Source organism: Mytilus galloprovincialis, chromosome 10 (assembly GCF_965363235.1).
Source record: "Mytilus galloprovincialis chromosome 10, xbMytGall1.hap1.1, whole genome shotgun sequence".
Taxonomy (NCBI): domain Eukaryota; kingdom Metazoa; phylum Mollusca; class Bivalvia; order Mytilida; family Mytilidae; genus Mytilus; species Mytilus galloprovincialis.
In genome coordinates this window covers 54839314-54861205 of record NC_134847.1, presented here as the reverse complement: position 1 = coordinate 54861205, position 21892 = coordinate 54839314, and the positions used below count along the sequence as shown (strand labels likewise).

Below are 21892 nucleotides of genomic sequence, written 5' to 3'. Positions count from 1 at the left end.
ATACATCAATTTTTTAATGTTTTTGTAAAATTTTTGTAATGATGTCGTCGTTAACCAAAATGCATTTATGTGTTTCTGAAAGGAAACATATAAAATTAAAGGCAGCAGTAGTATACAGTTGTTCAAAAGTTATAAATCGATTGAGAGAAAACAAATCCCGGTTACAAACTAAAAAACTGATGAAACACATATTCTCCATTTCCATTCTCAACTTTACATCAACTATAAGAGGAAAACAACGGAAGTACAGAAACACTGCTAGCAAACGCCAATGCAACATACATAGAAACGAACTATTTGATAACAACTGCCATATTCCAGACTTGGTACAGGATAATTTAATAAAATATGGTGGAAAAACGTCCTACAGAACTTTGATTTGCTATAGTATTTACAATATATAAATAACACATAGCTTAGAGGGTGATAGAGCAGATTGTTACCCCGAGAAAAAACATTGTCAATCGGGTGAAGCCAAAGTTGACGATGCTTTTTCGAGAGGTACCAATCTGCTTCATCACCCTCTCAGCTATGTGTTATTTAATTTACTATATTGAATGTCTTTTACAGATTTAATTTATTTTAAAAGTATTTCCTATGACGTCACGTACATAACAACGTTACGGGTATTAGAAAAAAAGTGTTTTATTGTTTCATTTTAACAGTCAAATAATAAAATCTGAGTCAAAACGTAGAACTTAAGCATTGTATTAAATTACTTAATGGAAATTCAATTCATTGTCCTTTTAATTATCGATTTTTGATTGGTTTGGACGAGAGGATAACATTAAAAAAAATTGTCACCCGCTCAGCTATGTGATAGAGTAAATTAACCCCCTCGTATTAGCCAATCAAAATATGGCATTTTAACGTGAAGTTTATAAAAAAAAACGCTGTTACCGTTACAAAATTCATTGTTTTTTCACATTTTGGGAAATACTCCGGAATGTTGGTTGTTGAAACCTTCAATAACTTATGTGGACATATATTGCAGCGATTCTAGTAAACATTGAAGAATATTTAGAAATGTTCCCTTGTGTAACATAAATTCAGTTGAAATTGGATATACCTCCTTGTCATACGCTGGCAATGACATACTAATAGATTTTGGAATCTTTGTGACTTAGCAATCAAATGTTTCTCACTGTGATTAACAGTTTATTTTTGTCAAACGCATTTCAGATTCACGAGCAATTTCGTAGTCACATACATTTCTGATATTCTAATGGAATAGAAGGGATACATAGTACTAATCCATGGCACACATTTCGTACTAAGTCAAGCATATGTCCACATTTAAAGAAAAAAAAAAGAACGCGTTAAAACTGTTATTGATCTGAAAAAATCAGAGAGGTCTAAAGCTAACCAAGACGTCCATTAAGTGCAATTATTTGTCTGATACATTTTAGTTATAAAGTAATAAAACATGACTGGCAAAAAAAAAAAAAAAAAAAAAAAAAAACATATCTTGTATTACAGGTTTCTATACGTATGAAAGTTTAATCTGTATGACATGGAAACCGTTGAATGGAAAATTGGAGCTAAAATGTAAACTTGACAATTTAGACTTACGAATATCATTTACGGATCCTGATGGGAACGAACGTGCATACTGTCTCCTTCCTTTTCCTGAATCAGACTGTTATTCTCATTCCCAAAATGACAGAATAAAACAAGATTTATCAACAAATGAAACTACTATTGTTGTTGGTGAAATCAGTAGGAGCACAGTCAACGGAACCTGGTCATGTTTTCATGGAACTAATAATGAAATGTCCAGCGTCCATGTAACTGAATTCAAAGGTACAGATATAAAGGAACGGGTAACAAATGTATCAATCGTGCTACATTCCATTGAAAGATTATATTATGAGAAAATACCTTTTTGTTGTTGCTTTCTTTTATCATGATATCATTGTTGATTATAGTTATCAATGAATCTGTAGTTCATATGCTGCACCAATAAACCCAAAACTGCTTCGCCTCTATCATTATTCAATAAAAGAAAGCGCATGATAAAGTTTGATTGCATATCACGTTGGTACAATGTGTATGCTATCAAACTTTAGCATGTACTTTCTTTTATCGAACAATAATATGGTATATTCCTGTACAATTTTATCAAACAAACGTACGTGTAAAGTCTTACCTAAAAGATATCGAATGGAAAATTTAATACGAAAATACGAGAATAAAGAACAAAGGCTAGAAAGACAAGTACACATACCATTATAAGAAACTATTACACAAAATTTATGTACCAGCAAAACGTGTAGCACGTAAAAAAACATTTTTTGTGAATTCATAGTTTAGATTGGAAAGTAGTTCCTGCCTGTTCAACAAGTGACACCCGTCGTTTTTCGTAATCAGAACGCATGGATTTAATCCATATAAACTTCAACATATTCATTGTCTTATGTTATAAAAATATACCGTTACAATCGAAAAAACAGTTACGACCTACATTAAACTACTGCTTCAATTTTTTGGTCAATTACTTCATTGAGACAGCAACCCTTTATTCCAGAAAAATCAGGATATGAAACGGATATCATTGCAACTAGGAAATTTATTCTGAAATTTTCGGGTGCTGAAAAAGATTGCTACGTAGAAAATGCTCACGAATATGGCAATTGAAGTTGAGTCTCATTTATCGGTAAATCGAGACCGTAATTATCCCTCACTGTCATTTCCCGGATGAAGTACCAAGATAAGCTCTAAATGTGTCTGTGATATCCTTTATGTCCAATTTCAATGAGACCGTGGTGATAAAAAAAAAACACCTTTCGGAGTGTTGCATATATGTATATGGAAAGTTCTTATCAAATGGAAATGTTTTACTTTTTCAGCTGAACACACGCCTGCATTTATAAATTTGATTGCACCGAAGTATGTGAAGACTAACGAGAAATTTGTGCTCGACTGTTCGTCTAGCATTACACCTATCAATTTTACAGCTCACATTTTCGTGAATGGTTTATTGTATACGAAACTGCAGCGTCAATCAAACGGATGTTGGTCATCAACGAAGCATTCTTTGTGTTCCGAACCAGCTTGTGAATGTTCTTCAGATGGTCATACATACAGTGTGGAATATAATGGCTTACCATACGAAGGGACACTTACATTTTCTTGTCAGATGGACCTACCTGATGTGGGTTTGATATCAGATTGTAAATTTGTACGAATATGTGGTAAGCCTGATAATGTCAAATTTGTTTTGATTCATTCTTGCTTAGTTTTCATGTCTTGAAAAACTTAAAATCGTTTTCTGAAACTGTTAAGGAGAAAAACACAGACATGAACAGACAGCATAAATAGGATAAATAAGCTTGCTCACCACATTGCTCTGTGTAAACGTAAATGAACGTCAATACGTAATAGAATAATTTTATATAATCGACTTTTTCGACAGAATTGCACATCCTGGTACTCCCTCAAGTAAAAGCAACTTAAAGAAGTAAAATCGGGCTTATCTTTTTTTCTTCATGTATAGAATGTACCAATGGCTTAAAATACATTATGAAATGTCCGTTTGATATGATACCATGTGTTGTTGTGAGAGCTGGTTATTAATACAGGTTTAATACAGAAAAGCCGGTTAAATACAGAATTTTTACTGGTCTTGATACAGGACTTTGACTTCCGGTTTTTGGTTCAAAAAGGTTTCAGAAAATGAACGTATGTGTTACGCGAAACATTATATAGAGTACAACATGTTTAATGTAAGAGTTTTTGTTTCGTATGTTATTTTACTGCGTATGTTTTTTTTTTACTGTGGATAATAACCCCTGGTACTATCGTTAAGCAAATATAATACAGACAGCAAAATAATTGTCCTTTTTTAAATTTGATTTTTCCGTTTCACATGGAGAACTCTAGACAAAAGTGACGATGTTTTCCTTCACTATTGTTGATATTCCCTCTGTGGATGTTGTTGTTCCTTTTTGAAGTGTTCATATCTTATAACGTGTTGCCCTTGTTGTTTCTGGATTGTTTCGAGCGGTTGAAATCTTATATATCTAATATGTGTTTGTGTTTATCTAAATGTTGATAAATTATACTTTTGAATTTCTTAGGTTTTCGGAAGCGGTATAGATGTTCCTTTGTTCCTTTAAAAAAACTCCCGTTCTGTTTATCTTACATATTGTATACCACACTTTGTCTTTGTTCATGTTACCAGATAAATGAGGTTTTGGGTTTTTCTTTTAATATCACAAGAAAAGGAAAAGGAAAACAAATTCCTTCTCGTTCGCGATTGACCTTACAGTATTATCAGAAGATAATCGAGATATTCGCTGTTCCCGGCATAGCGTGATAGACCCTTGTGCAATAGGTCCTGGGTTCGACTGGTCGCGTCAATGTAATGTGTACGCTGATGGTGTAATGTCTTCATGTATATGAAACATAGTTGATTAGCAATCGAATTCTGGCTAACCCTGTCAGATTAGTAAAAAGCATGATGTTTTTTAATCTTGTCACAATATATGTTTGTTCTTATATGTAGTATTTGCTACTGGATAAATCGATAATCCAACCATTTAAAAGAAAATAACATATTTATTTAAAATTCTCAGAAGATATGGAACTACTTCTTCAATCAAAGAAAGAATGTGAAATGAACTCGACTGTTAATATAACATGTAATGTATCTGGACAGTTTTTGAGATTTGGATTTGCGCCATGGATTCATCAAGTTAATGGTGTATTTATACGAGTATTGCATGGTACACTTTATGATCAGAAGTCAGTGATACAAATAGAGTCATGTAACATTGAGGATGCCGGAGACTATCTATGTCGAGCTTGGAATGAATTCTATGGAGAGCGAACATGGTATACAAAACAGAGTACACTGGTTTTCAAAGGTATATTAATAATACATTGTAATTGAAAATTGGCATTGATTAGAAATACTATTTTTTTTCCTTCACCAGCAAACTTGTTCAAGTCAAACGTATCGTCATTATGCCGTCGATGATAAGTCTTATTAAAAAGATAAAGGCCAGGTAAACTTATTTGATGTCACAAAGCCAAGATATAAATTGTTTACGGAGACGAACAAAGAAATATAAACCATGTGAAGGACCAATAAAATCCTTATTGGTTATGTATTGTAAAATGTGCTTCTCTTGCAGCTCACCAAACACGCCACCAAAATCTTATTAATATTGAGTTTTACTTTGCCGTGTATTTGCATTTGACATAGTTCTTTTTTTTTATATAAAAAAGGAAATATGGGGTACTATAGTGAGAGGGCTAATAATATGATAAAAATCCATTTTCTAACTAATTCAGTAATACAGTTGATTTTTTTTTAAAATGCATACTACTATTTAATTGAATAGCTATGTCGTTGTAATGCTGTTACACTTATTGACACTGATTGGTATTGTTAAAAATATTCCATCTAATATTATTTTAGGTCCGCCAGTCATTTTAGATTCATGGATTTATAGACAGACACATATTATCCTTTCGGTCAAATATTATTCTTTGACAAACATACTTTCCACTAGATGGTATTTCCAGACAAGCCCTGATGATAATACAACTCACCTAACACATACCGTATCACGGAAAACAGTGCTATTAGATGTGTATGGCAAGATAGTACCATGCGAAGGATTTGTTGCAAACTTGTCCATGCCTGATGACTTCTTTCCAAAATCTGGAAATGTTTATACTGTTATACTTGAAAACGAATTCGGAAATACAACAAAGGAATTTACAGGATTATTGAGAAAAGGTAATATTTGCCCTTTTTAACAGACAGAGTAACGCACATAGGAAGCATATATATATTTTATATCGATAAAAACTAAATGTGTTAATAACAATAGTAGGTTGATATATTGATTGATACAGCTTAGTTTGCTTAGCCCATTCGTCTCAATCTCTCATGTTTGTTCATTATTCTCCTTTCTGTTAAAAACCATCAAATCATCTTAAAGACTTTATAACTGATAGCTGGTTAAAATGTTGTTTGAATAGGTGGATGATGTTATTTGCCTTGTGCAAATCTCTTTTCGAAAAATAGAAAACAAAAGCAATGTTTTTATTAACTTTAAAAATGTCTTCTTAAACCTTTACGTTATGAAATTAAAAAAAGACAATAAGGGATTAGCGTACATTTTAAGATTGTATTCGGAAGCCTTCACATATTCAGTATTTTTAATTCACCAATCAGATGTTCAAACTTATATCTGTATTCCACGAGAATACGTTTTAAATTCGATACTTTCACTACATATTCCGGCTTACTGGTGATCTGATTTGTCGTAAATGGTCTTATCTGTTCTTTTTTATTTTATCACTCGGTTGCAATTGTAGGCATACATCATCTCAAAAGGTAAACACATTCTATTGGGAAAGACAGCGGACCATTTCTCCTAAATCCCAGTATTTTTGCTCTGACAAATCCGGAAATGAGTTTAACCACCTTAGTGTGAACGCTAGAAAAAACCAATGTCCGATTAATATAATGTTCCTACTCCCTACTCCCTATTCCTACATTTATATTTTCATATTACTTTATTGTCTTTTGCATAAATAATGACATTGTAATTGAATCAACGCCGTCAATTGGTGACGCCAATGGATCCATTTCATGTTAGATTAAACCTTTATATATATGAGTAGGTATAACAAATATATCCAAATCTATCTTAACTAAGTTAAAAATGTCTCGTGTGCATTAATGTGTTTTACCGTTCGCTACTGAACCCATATGGATCCATATAGGGTTAGGAAAGTCCAAAGGGAATTCGGCCTTCGACCTCATCCATTATAGATTGACTTACACTCTATGAATCATTAAGGGGTTTGTAGCAAATAATTTAACTTATAGCAGGCTGTCTCTGTTATTATTGCTATTGGTTTTGTTATTATTTTTCATTTTGTTTTTCATATATATTGATAGTCCGCAAATCAGCAGGATTTCAACTATATCATATCTTTTGGACCGTGATTGTCACAGCTGTTTGTGTCGTTATATTTGCTGGAAGCAATCTGATGTGTTACTTGAATAGATATAGGAGTAGGTATAAACTATATCAATACACACGTACTTATATTATCTTATCAGGAAATAGAAAAACTCCTCAATGCATCATGATTGTCTTCAAATTTGAAACTTGTTATTTTTACCTGTGTTAGCTTATGGCAGATCATGTTATGTAACATATATTGTAAAACTGTCAGAAAATTGAAACAGAAGAAACATTGTTTTGTCATCTGAAATTTGATCGTGTATCAAGTGTGCATAAAGGTAACGATAGTTTACCGATATTAAAACCCTGCAATCGATTTAAAAGATATGCAGTTATCTGAAATATTTAGAAATTTAGACCGTTCAGTGCTGTTTATTTGGAATTCTTATTGACGCAATCTTTCTTGTAACATCATAATATCGACACCGTTAAAGCTTTAAAATTGTGCTAGTTCACATCGCACATTATTATTTTTATTTAAAGCATATATGTGAACTCTCTGATGTAATTAGTCATATAACCTATGTCATATTCAACAATTTTTAGAATGGTGCAAGCGTCTTAACTGATGTTCGGTTTGCCTTTTTTATTGTATAAATTTCAAGATTTAGTAAAATTTTAATCTAAGAAGACTTAAAGATGATTCATTTAACATCAGAATCTGACTGACGAAGGATATCTGTTATCCGAAATATTTATAAATAATTACATTTATAGTTCCTTTTTATATCATTGGTGTTGTTATGTACACTTTTTAGGCGTTTATATAATTTATTTTATTGTGTAACGATCCAGCTCCCACGTGGGAAAAATCGTTGACTATTATTCAGACGTTTTTTATATATATATATATATATATATATATGATCGAAAGAATAAAGTAGAAAATCCGTGCCATTATCATGCATGTCCCATAACGTAACAAATGTGTAGCACAGAAGTTGCGATAACATTTCTGACCTTTATAATCAATTATCACTGTAACGATAGATATTGAAAAGTTAAAATAACAAAAATACCGAACTCCAAGAAATATTCAAAACGGAAAGTCCCTTATCAAATGGCAAAATCAAAAGCTCAAGCACACCAATGGCATTGATAAGAACTGTCATATTCCTGATAGGTAACTTTTTGTGGCTCGGAATTACATTTTGAATCATGCTTACATAACAAAAGTTGAATAAATTAAATAGACATTCATCTAAAAAAATTACAACCACTTGATATACAGGATTCCCATTCCCAATAAGCTACTAAAATTGTTTTTATGTCTTATTTATGTGACCTTCCGAATTAGACTATTTACCTGATTTGTTATCTGATAAGCAACACGACGGGTGCCACATGTGGAGCAGGATCTGCTTACCCTTGAGGAGCACCGGAATCACCTATAGTTTTGGTTGGGTTCGTGTTGTTTATTCTTTAGTTTACTAAGTTGTGTCATGTGTACTATTATTTGTCTGTTTGTCCTTTTCATTTTAAGCCATGGCGTTGTCAGTTTATTTTCAATTTATGAGTTTGACTGTCCCTCTGGTATCTTTCGTCCCTCATTTATGGGCATTATGTTTTCTGGTCTGTGCGTTCGTTTATCCGTCCGTCTGTTTGTCTCGCTTCAGGTTTAAGTTTTTGGCCGAGGTAGTTTCTGATGAAGTTGAAGTCCAATCAACTTGGAACTTAGTATACATGTTCCCTATGATATGTTCTTTCTGATTTTAATGCCAGATAAGAGATTTCTCCAATTTTCACGGTCCATTGAACATAGAAAATGATAGTGCAGATGGGGAGTCCCTGTACTATGAACACATTCTTGTTTAGACTGCAAAATTTAGAAATTTTAGGTGACAACACAATTTTCCTTGCAAAATGCTGGTTGTTAGCGAACATATTAAAAAGAAGATGTGGTATAATTGCCAATGAGACAACTGTCCACAAGAGACCAACATGACACAGACATAAACAACTATAGGTCACCGTAGGCCCTCAACAACAGTTGGACAACCCACATTTTCTTGTTTCCTAATCACAGTATTTTTAATGTATAATTGTATTTTGGGCACTTTTGAAAAACAAAATATTGTTTAAACTAACCTTCTTCTAATAACATGAGTTGCCTTTAGCGCAACAAGACTGAAATCGAAAGCAATTACCAAATTTGACGGAAACCTTGACGAATTACGTGACGTTTCAACCATTTCTTGTACAGATAATGTATAATGCAATTTTCTTCTTGAAAATACCTGTTTATAGACGTGAATAAACTAATCAGATATTTGAAGACTTTTACTGTCCAATCTTGTTAAAAACAAATGTTGGTATTACCGCATGATGCCCATCACAGTCCCTGTTATTGGCATTGGACACGGTGTTCAATCTGATTAAAGATATGTTTGAAACTTACAAAAACGTATTGAAGATAACCAAAGGTTATTGCATACGCTTTACACTATGACACACAATTTGTAGAAAAAAAATCATTTTGTTTACTGTACAAAAGACTCATCAGTGACGCTCGAATAAAAAGATTTTGTCAAATGCATCTGAAGTTATATTATTGGGGTAAAACAATCCTTAGAGTTTCAACAATAAGAAGAGATGTAATACAAAATCGACATTCAAACGCGAAAATATACTAACAACGGCATGGTGAAAAAAAGGGGGGAAATACCAACACACAAACAACAGTACACAAAACCCCAAAAAGAAACTAGGAATGAATAATACAAACCCAACAAAAAGCTAGAGGGGATCTCAGGTGCTCTGGAAGGGTAAGCTGATCCTGCTCCATATGTTGCACCCGTTGTGCTGCTCATTTTAATACAAACCTGGTAACACATCTAATTCGGAAGCGTACATACATGAAAAAGGGACAGTTTTATAGTTACGACATAAGGAACATATCAGCCTTTATCTGTGAAACGAATATTCCATAAAGGTCAACCAACCTGCTAAATCGAATGGCTCGAACTGCATACAAACTGTCATTTTGAACGGTTCAGTAGTATACACAAACTTAATGTACATGATACCTTCTTTTGAATTTCACTCCCCGATATTTAGGACGGTTGCTATTAACTTGAATATAAAACGGTCACGTTTAATTTCATATTCAAATTTGTGAAAATTCTCGTGTTTAAAATCAAAAAATATTTGAACTACAAAAATCGAATCTTTTTAGAAATATGAATGGATAATACTCTTATATAATATAACGAACTTCAAATTCACGAATATACAAAAATCGTTTTAAAAGTTTGGTGGGTTTAATATCTGTGAACCATTTATTGAAAACATAATATAGTCTTTAAATGTCTGTTTGGAAGAAGTATAACAGCCTATCCCGATAAGCATCTTTAGCTCCTTCATTTTGTATCGGAGGATCGAAAATTAATCCGTCGATTTTTCTGCGGCATTATAAAGACAGATATCTATAATGAATCATTTTGATCGACAACCCAATATCCACATCTAATCAGTAAGCCTGCATCATACATTTATATTTTAATAATCAACTATTTAGCTTTGTGATTTTTCACTTGTACAGATACAACCTACAAACATTTCAAATGATCACTGACTTTTCATTTACCATGTTTTAATAGTGTGTTCACAATTTATCTACAGATGGGTGTAGCACTACATCTAGATCAATGTAAGTATATTCTCCAGTTTCAAATTATAGTTTTTGTAATAAGATGTATTCACCATTCTGTGAAAACTTTTTTGACAATGATTTACTATATTGATTTGGTCTTTCTCATGTATATTTATAATAGCTGGTATAAAAATTAATCTTAATTTGATATATGTGGATGTTAGACACTTTGTGTTTGTCTCTTTTCTGTCCCCGCATTATATCTTTTTTTCGCCAATGTGACGTAAACCAATCATCAAACAATTTTAATATCACTATTCAGTAAACCATAATATAAAAGTATATATAGCACATTTAGTGTGACACACCAACTAATCTAATTTTAATCAAAAGAATTAGAGAAAAAAACATTACCATTTTCATGTTCCATGAAGTCACAAATGCGTTGCACACCAAATGCGATACCTGTCTCTTGGCATTGCACAAGGTCATGTTGCTTTCTACCTGTTAATAACATCTTTACACTTAATCCATCGGACTGATTGATAATTTATCCTTAGATTTTTTTCATTATGCTAAGGGCTTTGAACTAGCTGTCAGTGACTGCGAGTACTCTAAGATTTAAGTGTGTTTTGTTGTTGGAATGAATAAATACCAAGCCATGTCCACTCGGTGTGTTAGTTAGATGTATATCTATTTGTATCCATTTTATGAGTTAAGCCTTTTCAAATGATTAATATACTAGTGGTTCGTTCTTATGTTGGCCTATTACACCACTGTACCAGGTTGGGGAGAAGGAATGGGATCCCGATACCATGTTTATCCCCTGCATTCTGTATGTATATGCTTGTCTAAAGTCAGGTTGAGTTTGGGCTTTGTTGAAGAGTGTACGGTGAACTATAGTTGTCTCATTTTCAATCACACCATCTTTTTATATTTACACTAGAAATGGCAACTAGTACACGAGTACTATGGTACTCGCTCGGAAGGCCGAGTACTCGAGTACAAATTTAGTTACAGAATACTCGTTTATCTTCATAAATCTTGAGATATATCTCCTTACGTTTCCTCACACTTTATTTACCTTTGAAATATCCTTCGAAATACTATTGAACATAATTTTTATTATACGTTAATCCTGTGAATATCATTAGCGATATAAAAAGGATATGATTTCTGCAACAATAGATATATGGTGTGATTTGTGACACATTTTTTTTCCAACGGAAATCAATATCCTAATGGAGAACACTGATTTTAATGTTAATCCATCCTTTAAGTTTGGATAGAAACAGAGTACACTTATTGGTCGTTAAAAATTAGCTTATTCTTAAAGGCAACCGTTCTAACATTGCAACAAGATCTTTAAATATTGTTTTATATGTATCAATGTTGTATTCCCATGGGCGCCAATTGATTTTCTTTTATAATAGTACACAAGTTTCTGTCTTGTTATGATAAACAATTTATGGCCAACCGCAGTAAATACGCGTACATATTTCATATATTAATTCAACAACACTTTCCGCTTTTTGGTAATACTTTCGATGAACAATCAAATTAAAAAAAAAAGATACTGTCAAAATTTTCCAAGAAGATCTAATGATTTAAATGTAAATAGTAACAACTGTTCTTTTCTTGATTAAGAAATTGAAAACAACACGTGTAATAAATTTATGCGTCCAAACGCTTTTCTTGATTAAGAAATTGAAAACAACACGTGTAATAAATTTATGCGTCCGAAGCGCTTTTCTTGATTTACCTTCATCAGGAACGCTCAAAGCCAAACATTTGAAATCCGAAGATGTATAAGTACCGAAACCGTTGAACAGCTACATGACTAAAATACCTAAAATAAATAGCCAAATTCATCTAAAGTCAACTTTGCATGAGGGAGTTGAAACCTTAGTTCCTTAATAATTTCACATTTATGACCGGACAATTTTAGACAAGCCGAAGTACTGACTACTTAGCTGATGATACCCTCAGGGACTGATAGTCCACCAACAGAGGTATCGACCAAGTGATGTTAAAAATTGAAAACAACACGTTTAATAATTTTATTCGTCCAAAGCGCATTTCTGGATAAATGTTTCAGATTCACACGGGAAACTCTACACAAACATTATCGACAAAACGGGACGATTTGTCTCTGTTGTTAGTTTTCCTTTTGTACGACGATTCCTTTGGGCGAATATTTTGTATTTATATACGAGGTTGTTCGGTACGTCTGTGTCTGTAGTGACGTTTTGGATTTCAATAAATGTACTATATGTATTACTGGTAAATTATTAAGTCAAGGATATCATTACCTCAAATAAAAGCTTTACTACATTCTTTCATAATGACTAAGATTTGGTTTAGAAGGTTGTTTGTATCGAATTAACAAACTACAAACTGGATAGTACTTTCTTAATTTTAACGGTGATATTGTTTATCGAGCCCATTAAATTAAGATAAGATGGTGACCTTATAGATTCTTTAAACAAACTAATCCCAAGTGAGGAGCCTGCAGTTCAGTGGTTGTCGTTGATTCATATCTGACATTTTTGTCTTTCGTGAATTATTTTGTTAATATTTTAGCCGTTATTATTCTCATCTAAAATTATTCATATTTTTCATGTCGGGGCGTTTTATAGCCGACGATACGGTAACTGGTTTTCTCAGCGTTGAAATACGTACGGTTTAATATAATTGCTTACACCAACTTCATTTGAACTTTGGTAGATAATTGTTTCAATGCCAATAATATCACATTTCCTTATTTTTGATACTATGTACAGATATGTGTTCGGTATATTTGCATTGATTCTGGTTTAAAGAAATTAAAAAAATAACAAAATAGAATTGATATGCTGATGCAAATTCATTGTCCTACATCCTACATATACCTTAATTTTGGCGTTGCATAAAATCATGTTTTCGTTATGATTAAGGACGTCTTAACACTACATCCATTAGATGCTAGATTTTTACTTATTGACATTAAAGTCATAGATACATTATTTTGTCTATTAGTAGTTATTGACTTTGAACTAGAGTTAAGTAACTTCGAGCACTCACAGATATGTACTTTTTTAGTAGTGTTTTTATTGTTTTTGCTAGCTGTTTTGAAGTGTATCAATCTAATGAGTTCAGTACTGATGTAATGTGCTGTTACATAATTGTCCCTGGTTATAGAGTTGGCTGGGCGCCTGTTAACATGGTTATTTCCAGAATATTATGTATGCGTTAGTCTCATGTTAGAAGATTGTACTTCAGTGGTTGGCGTTTGTTGTTCTTTATCATCTTTGTATTTCGGTTATTGTTTGTACATAAACAAGGTCGTTATATTTAAAGGCAGTTGTCTGTTTTTGAAATCGTATATTAATCTAATGTTTTTGTAAGTTTAAATGAATTTTGATATTAAACCATTTTTTGAGTGTTTCGTTGACGTATTTAATATTTATGATATCGTCATGACTGTTCATTTTGCATTTAATTCAACATTGTTATACTCTTATTTAAAATTTAGCAACAATTGTCGATGAGTTGTTTTTTTTTTACGTAGCAGTTTATTATTAGGATAGGTGTGATTCCTTTATCTGTTGATTATGAAAATAGTGCATGTATAACATTAATGCATAACACCCATAGAAACATTCATAATGTCATTAGAAATGACAGTAGCGCTTAATGAAATTTGGTATTTGGTAGAACCAAAATTGCATGATATGCAATGAAAATGAGATAACATTTGAAATACTTATGCCATATAAATAAACTTCACAAACCTTTTTTCAGATATTATGCAGCACCAGCTTCAGATGAACCGGTGCAGGTATATAATATAAGAATGTCTGACAATCTTCAACAAAACAGTATAAATAATGAGAGTGGTGGAGGTTATATTGATGTCGTAAATGATTATGAAGAAATCGACAAAGATGAAATTGAATGCCAGAGTATTCAAGATAGTCCTCATTATTTGGAATTAGATTAACATTTTGACATTATCGTTACTTCATGCTATTTCTTTGTGTCTTTTTTTCAGTACAATGCCCGTATTAGCTCGAGATCACAATATAATCTCAAGAGCTCTGGTCTAGAGATTACAATAGTTGAGGGTTGATACGATGGGTGTGTGAAATTGAAAAAGCCATTATTTTATATTATATGAACGCTTGATGTTGCTGAACCGAAACGTGTCATTATTGCTTTATATTTTGTAGTTAAGCTCCTAATCAAATCTTCAAAAAATATTAGGCTCTATGATCAAGTGGAAAATGTACAGATGTTCATTGTGGATTGATTGTGGATTCATCATATGACACATTTAACTGAAATATAGCTGAATGCTATGAACGTTATGTTCCTTGACTGCAAACAGATTTTTGATAACTAGTAAAACGGGTTTTATTTTCTTGTTTGAATATATTTTATTAGCTAAAATATGCAAAAGGGATGAGATATAATTTAATCAAACTAACTTATAAAGTGTTCTCCTAATAACAATTTATACAGAGACTATTTACAAAGCATGCATGCAAACAATACATTATATATATTGGATATGTAAAAAAGATGATGTGTGATGATATGAATGGTTGTACACAATATAAATACATATACACTTAAGTGTACTATATTATACATTCAGACACCTGATTACTCTTAAATAAATAAATATACATTCGTTAAAATGCTTTCCTTTTCATCATTAGTTAATGACGAATCACAGGAAGTTAAGATGTTCAAATGTGGTTGAGAGTTCTCTGGTAACCAGTTTAGATTATTAGATAGTTTGATTATTATATTCGCACAATTCAGACATTAACAAAAAAGTTATATGAATCTTGATGGTTAGCACCACAGAGACAAGACGGTTCGGAAATGATATTGACTATGTTAAGGTCATTATTCAAAATAAAAGCTCAGCATCTAAGTTAAGTCAAAATTATGTTGAGTTTACGATTTCCAAATTCATAATGTTTGGCTTTTGAATTCAGTAAATATTTTCGAAATCGGTTTTAAATTTACGTAAATAGTCAACTGTGTTTGTTTACTCATTTTATTATTCCAAAATCGTATAGTTGATGGTATGAAGGATTCTTGAGTAGTGAAAGTACAAAAAGGATATATTATATCATTCTCATTGCGTAAGGGGTATTGTGAATTGTTGGTGGATTTAAGTGGCAAAGATAGGCTCATGCATCATTATGTTAAACATTAACAAATAATTGTAACTGCATCCTTTCTCTTCGTTCAGGTAGAATTTCCCATCTAATCTCATCATAAAAAAACGAATATAAGTAAAAAAAGAAAGACCTGTTACAATTATGCATATGGCTGCCTCAAGCTGCAGCTGCTTTAGTATGTTACAATACCTCACATCCATGTGCTCCCATACTTTACAGCAATATCCGAGTAACGGTCTTATAAAAGTCAAGTAGAGTAAAGTAAAGTTATTCCTACTAAATTTTTACTTTAATTGTCCGACAATGTACACATATTGTTTTTATCCTACAACTTACACTCAACACTTGACACTTTAGTTGTTCGAATACAAATCAATGTCACTATATTTTTTTTAAAGATATCGACATAGTTTGAATTGAACGCAAAGAGGACCCAGAAAAGCTGTTCGAATAAAAAGAAATATCTACATTACCGCTTGCTCAACATTGAAAAAAAAGGGGGAGGGGTAACAGAAAATACTTTTTTGTGTACCTGTTATTTGTTCAAAAGTTGGCTGATTATAAGATACACATGCATATTTACACTTTAAACATGGCTTATAATTTAATTCTTCGAGGGATGTTCTCAAGAAAATCAATTTATAAAAACATGGGGACAATATCTCAAAAGGACACCGATTAGTCAAGTATTATATTGGTATTCGAAACTCCGTACTACCGACCGACAATTGCGTATTAGAGTACTCTATGACGATGTGTACCCGTGAAATGCCAAAGAGGCACACTGGATTAAGTAATGCAGAAAAGTTATAGTTCATTTGACGTTATGACTAAAATAGATGCTGTTGTACACGATAATGCGCGTAATATGGACGATATAGATGTCTTGAATAGGGTGATTAGGCTGTTTTTGACATGCCCTAAAATTACGCATTAAGTTTGCAACTGAGCTAGGTTCTGTGTCAAGAATCGTATCAAGATGACGTTAGCTTCGATTACTTCAAACATTCCACAACGTAAACTGCTGAGATGATAAAAACGACAGAAATTGTTTCATGCATCACAACCCGAATTGATACAGGACGTGACATCAAGATAGAAATCAACTCAACTTATGATGGAACGCTTAGTTGATTACAGAAAAGTTCTTAACCATATCGTGCTGGACCCCTCCTGTACAAAATATTTGAAAAATACTGAATTCCGAGGAAAATTCAAAACGGAATGTCCCTACTCAAATGGCTAAATCAAATGAATGGGCAACAACTGTCATATAACTGACTTGGTACAGGCATTTTCAAATGTAGAAAATGGTTGATTGAAGCTGGTTTGATATGGGTTAACCTCTCTCTTGTATTTCATATCCTGTACAAAGCATAGTAATGTTATTGAAGGATCATGAATGGATATGATATCGGATGTTTCGACTTTTTGAATAATTTTATTAATTTACAAACTTACATGTTTACTGAACGACACGATTCCACTTCGATAATCTATCATAAAGAGTGTGGAATATTGAAGAAAATGTTGAATGCCATTGATACTGACAATTCAAGTGTTCGTTAAGGAAAAAAAATAAACGGCGATTAAAACTCACCAACATTGATATCGGTATCATACACCAATCTGATATCTATTTTGAATCCTTAAATAAACGCTTAACCTTTATGGGGGAAAACAACTAAAAACATCCCAGGATGTACCATTGGAGTCCAAGCTAGATGACATTCCGTGTAACATAATATCAGTATCGTAAAACTTTATTTTGGTAGGCAATGAAAACGAACAAAAACCGAAACGACAACGTAGACCAAGTGTAATTGATTTCCCATTTCACGAATCTTTAGTAACAAAATAACAAAACAGACTACCATAAATATTGACAAAATGAATTGACATAAAAAAAGAAGATGTGGTATGATTGCCAATGAGACAACTCTCAACAAGAGACCAAAATGACACAGAAATTAACAACTATATGTCACCGTACGGCCTTCAACAAAGTCCACACTGCATAGTCAGCTATAAAAGGCTCCGAAATAAAAATGAAAAAACAATTCAGACGATATCCAAACGATATAAATAAGAACAAATTCGTACCCGTACTTACCCTAAATGAATGTTAAAAGCACAAGGGACTAATCATCGTACCATATTTGTAAATATGTTTTCTTTACAATAACAGAATATAACTGTTGTTTACTCAATTCTGACTTTGTAATAATTGTTCACTCTTTATTTATTGATTTGTTTTATTACGTAATTGTTTTATTAATTACTTCATGTAATAAAAAAGCTATTAATTGATTTCACATTATCCCATAGTGGATCTACTGTCCATAAGAAAACAATCGAACTATCGTTAAATATTGTACTCGTGTAATTTCGAGCGGGTACTGTAGTACCGATCGGTATAACAAACGAGTACTTGAATATTTATTTCTTTTTATTTAAATCATTTTAAGATGTGAACAAATTTTTGCTGAGGCTACTAGACATTTTGGTGTTTGTCTTATACAAAACATTTGCCATTAAACTGTCAAATCAATAAACCAAAATGTGCTGAGACTTTGCTTCTTTTGGGGGGCAATAAGGCAACTGAATCAACAAACTATTGACAAACAAAAATATTTTTTTTTTAGAGAAGACAAAGAGAGATACGTTATATAACGTTCTTGAGTGAAGATGGTTCCAAACATTCGATTTTTCTACCATTTGCATACGCAGTGGCAACTGTGTTTCATAATAAGAACCAAGGTAGACATAAACTACTTGTTACAGGAAAAGTAAAACAATACTTTGTAAAACAATCTGATTCAAACAAGCGGTCAGAAATGTGCAAATGACATGATGATATTTTTTTTTATTGCGCTTTTTGGACGTGGTTTTTAATAGAAACGGCTTGACATACCCCAATGGGAACCAGCTGTGCATCTCTTTCCACTGAGATGTCTTTTGATTTGTCTGTTTCACAATTCGGTCAGCCATAATATACCCATACAGCATGTAAACGTGTAAAGTTACAAGACAATGATGATTTTGATCTTTTATATCACTGTATCTGTTTGTTAAGGGTTGTAAATGCTCTTAAACTATGTACTTGTTTTGGCTTTCGAACTTTTTTAATTTGAGCGTCAATGATTAGTCTTATTTGGATAAAACGCGCGTCTGGCGTATTAAAATACAAGCCTGGTACCTTTTGATAGCTATTATTTGTGTGTTTTTCATAAACGGGTGGTTTGGCTAGCCACAAAACCAGGTTCAACCCACCATTTTTTTTCTTCAAATGTCCAGTACCAAGTCAGGAAAATGGCCATTGTTATATTATATTTTTTTCTGTGTGTCTTACTTTTTAGTGCTGTGTTTCTGTTGTGTCGTAGTTTTCTTATATTTGATATGTTTCCCTCAGTTTAAGTTTGTAACCCGGATTTGTCTTTTTTCTTAATCGATTTATGAATTTCGAATAGCGGTATCCTACTGTTACCTTTTTTTGTATCCTTTATGTAAGTTATGTTTGTTTCCTGTAAGTCGCGGGTAGGTCTTGTCTCGGTGATGACCTCCATAACAATATGTTTGCTTATTTTGATTCCTAGCTCTTCCGACTTATAGTACCAATTTTGAATTGTAGATTTTTTTTAAAATTTAACCCTCAAGTTTATCCTTAAATAGTGTAATAAAGGTGTTTTCAATAGATGAAAAAACTTAAGAATATTCAGGAGACTGTTATTTGAATTTGTTAAAAAAAAAACACTTTTTTCAAAATCATTTATTTTGTAGCTAAATATGAGTTGATACATTTCGTGCTTTTGTATTCCTAACTAAGAATGATTATAACCAGAGCTCCGTTTCTTGATTGAGAAACATTCATTTTGTTATCGAAGTTAATCGCTTACAACTATTTGCCTCTTGGTTTATTTTATACATTATCTTTAAAGTAACAGTAACTATTCATTTCTTTTTGTTTTGTTTCATTCGATTCGTTCCACTTTTCTTCCATTTAACACCTTACCAGTACCTCTATTTTTTCACTCATTTAAGTTTTTATAACTTGGTGAAAACTTAAAAAGAAGTAGGGCCAACTTCCCCTGATTTTTTTTTCACAGAAGGGCCAATTTCAAAAAGTGCTATCAGAACAAAATTTACTCTAAAAACAAAAAATAAAAATGCTTTTTGATCAGTATCTCGATTTTTATATATCATCCCCCAGAAGAACATTTCAAACCAAAAAAAGGTTATGTTTTTTGTGCTTGTTGTAATTTATACTACTTTATCCCTCAAAATTGAAATTGGTTTCGTGTGTCCTTAAACCATAAAACAAAAGCTTTTAAAGAAAAAAGTGTAACATCGCTAAATTGTACCTATATTGCTCCTTAATACATGTAAGACAAGTATGGTTAATGGTTAAGCATCGCCGTTGCTCCATCAGTAGAGAATAGAACTGCAAATGAAAGGTTGTTTTGAAGATAGGGTTCAAATTTCGCTCAGACATTTTGCATTTTTTGTGTTGATATATTAAATTTTAATGTTTCTATCATATTTTTTCGGATGTTTGCTTAATTCATAAAGTCATTATCATTTTGACTATACATTATTTAGTTAAAGAAAAAAAAATGATGCATCGCTTATTGATTGCCTTCCTATGACTATCCATACTCTTGACTTACTTTCTATTCATGTGTTTACATTTATCACATATATGCAAGGAACAATTGCCGTCCAACTGAAGGAGGTGCCTGAAAATTGATTATATAGCAATGAAGCCGAAATGTTGCGTGTGTAATATCAAATAACTAAAATAAGGACATTATATTAAAATTACAATACAACACAAACAATTTTTCGAAACCTTTTTTGAACATGGTATTATATGTAACAAATGCAGTCAACTGCAATTTTGTCGCCAATTCACCAACTGTGTAGATACTCGTACTGTATTTTACCACCGTCCCTGCACCGGTAACTAAGTCATCAGAAAATAAAACAACACCACAGAACAAATCAGTTATACTACAAATCGTGATTGTAGGTAAAACACCAAGAAGCTGTCACATCTCTATCACAACAAAGGGCCCATTTGTAAAATGACAGAAAAGGCCATATTACATATGTGTGTAAATAAACTCATCATAGATACCAGGACTAAATTTTGTATATACGCCAGACGCGCGTTTCGTCCACAAAAGACTCATCAGTGACGCTCGAATCCAAAAAAGTTAAAAGGCCAAATAAAGTACGAAGTTGAAGAGCATTGAGGACCAAAATTCCTAAAAGTTTTGCCAAATCCAGCTAAGTTAATCTATGCCTGAGGTAGAAAAGCCTTATTATTTCAAAAATTCTAAATTTTGTAAACAGTTAATTTATAGATATAACCATATCAATGATAATTCATGTCAGCACAAAAAGTGCTGACTACTGGGCTGGTGATACCCTCGTGGGAAAAAATCTCCACCAACAGTGGCATCGACCCAGTGGTTGTAAATAAACTCATCATAGATACCAGGACTAAATTTTGTATATACGCCAGACGCGCGTTTCGTCTACAAAAGACTCATCAGTGACGCTCGAATCCAACAAAAAATTAAAAAGGCCAAATCAAGTACGAAGTTGAAGAGCATTGAGGACCAAAATTCCTAAAAGTTTTGCCAAATCCAGCTAAGGTAATCTATGCCTGAGGTAGAAAAGCCTTAGTATTTCAAAAATTCTAAATTTTTTAAACAGTTACTTTATAAAAATAACCATATCAATGATAATTCATGTAACACAAGGTGTTCTATGACCAACTGATGTAAGATATTGTCCGGTTAAAATATATATTATCTTACTTTATCTTATAGACGATAAAACCTTAAAGACCAGGACAGATACAGATATACATATATTCAATATAAAACCAGATGCTCCGCAGGGCGCAGCTTTATACGACAGCAGAGGTCGAACCCTGAACAGTTAGGGCAAGTATGGACACAACATTTAAGCTTGATACAGCTCTGAATTTTGATTGTGATTAAATACTTGACACAACATAGGTTTCTGACACAGAATGAATGTGGTCTAAGAACTAAAACTTAAAACCTTAAAAATTTTAAATTGGACATTTACCTCGTATGTTCCAATATCCAAAACCTAAA

General features: G+C 32.4%; 1 protein-coding gene across 1 annotated transcript; it reads left to right on the top strand.

Annotated features, from left to right (window-relative positions):
* The first annotated feature begins 1503 nt into the window (after nucleotides 1-1503).
* Nucleotides 1504-15241, top strand: LOC143049239 (uncharacterized). Its single transcript, XM_076222945.1, has 7 exons — nucleotides 1504-1803; nucleotides 2850-3194; nucleotides 4578-4868; nucleotides 5426-5749; nucleotides 6923-7039; nucleotides 10614-10641; nucleotides 14368-15241. Exons 1-7 carry the CDS (start codon nucleotides 1509-1511, stop codon nucleotides 14564-14566), a joined length of 1599 nt encoding a protein of 532 aa, XP_076079060.1. The 5' UTR covers nucleotides 1504-1508; the 3' UTR covers nucleotides 14567-15241.
* Nucleotides 15242-21892: the final 6651 nt, after the last annotated feature.

Excerpts from the sequence above, each read along its gene's own strand:
- LOC143049239 (XM_076222945.1), top strand. The coding sequence starts at position 1,509 with ATGACATGGAAACCGTTGAATGGAAAATTGGAGCTAAAATGTAAACTT. Across the intron at positions 4,869-5,425 it reads GAGTACACTGGTTTTCAAAG|GTCCGCCAGTCATTTTAGAT; the intron begins GTATATTAATAA and ends ATATTATTTTAG. Across the intron at positions 10,642-14,367 it reads AGCACTACATCTAGATCAAT|ATATTATGCAGCACCAGCTT; the intron begins GTAAGTATATTC and ends ACCTTTTTTCAG.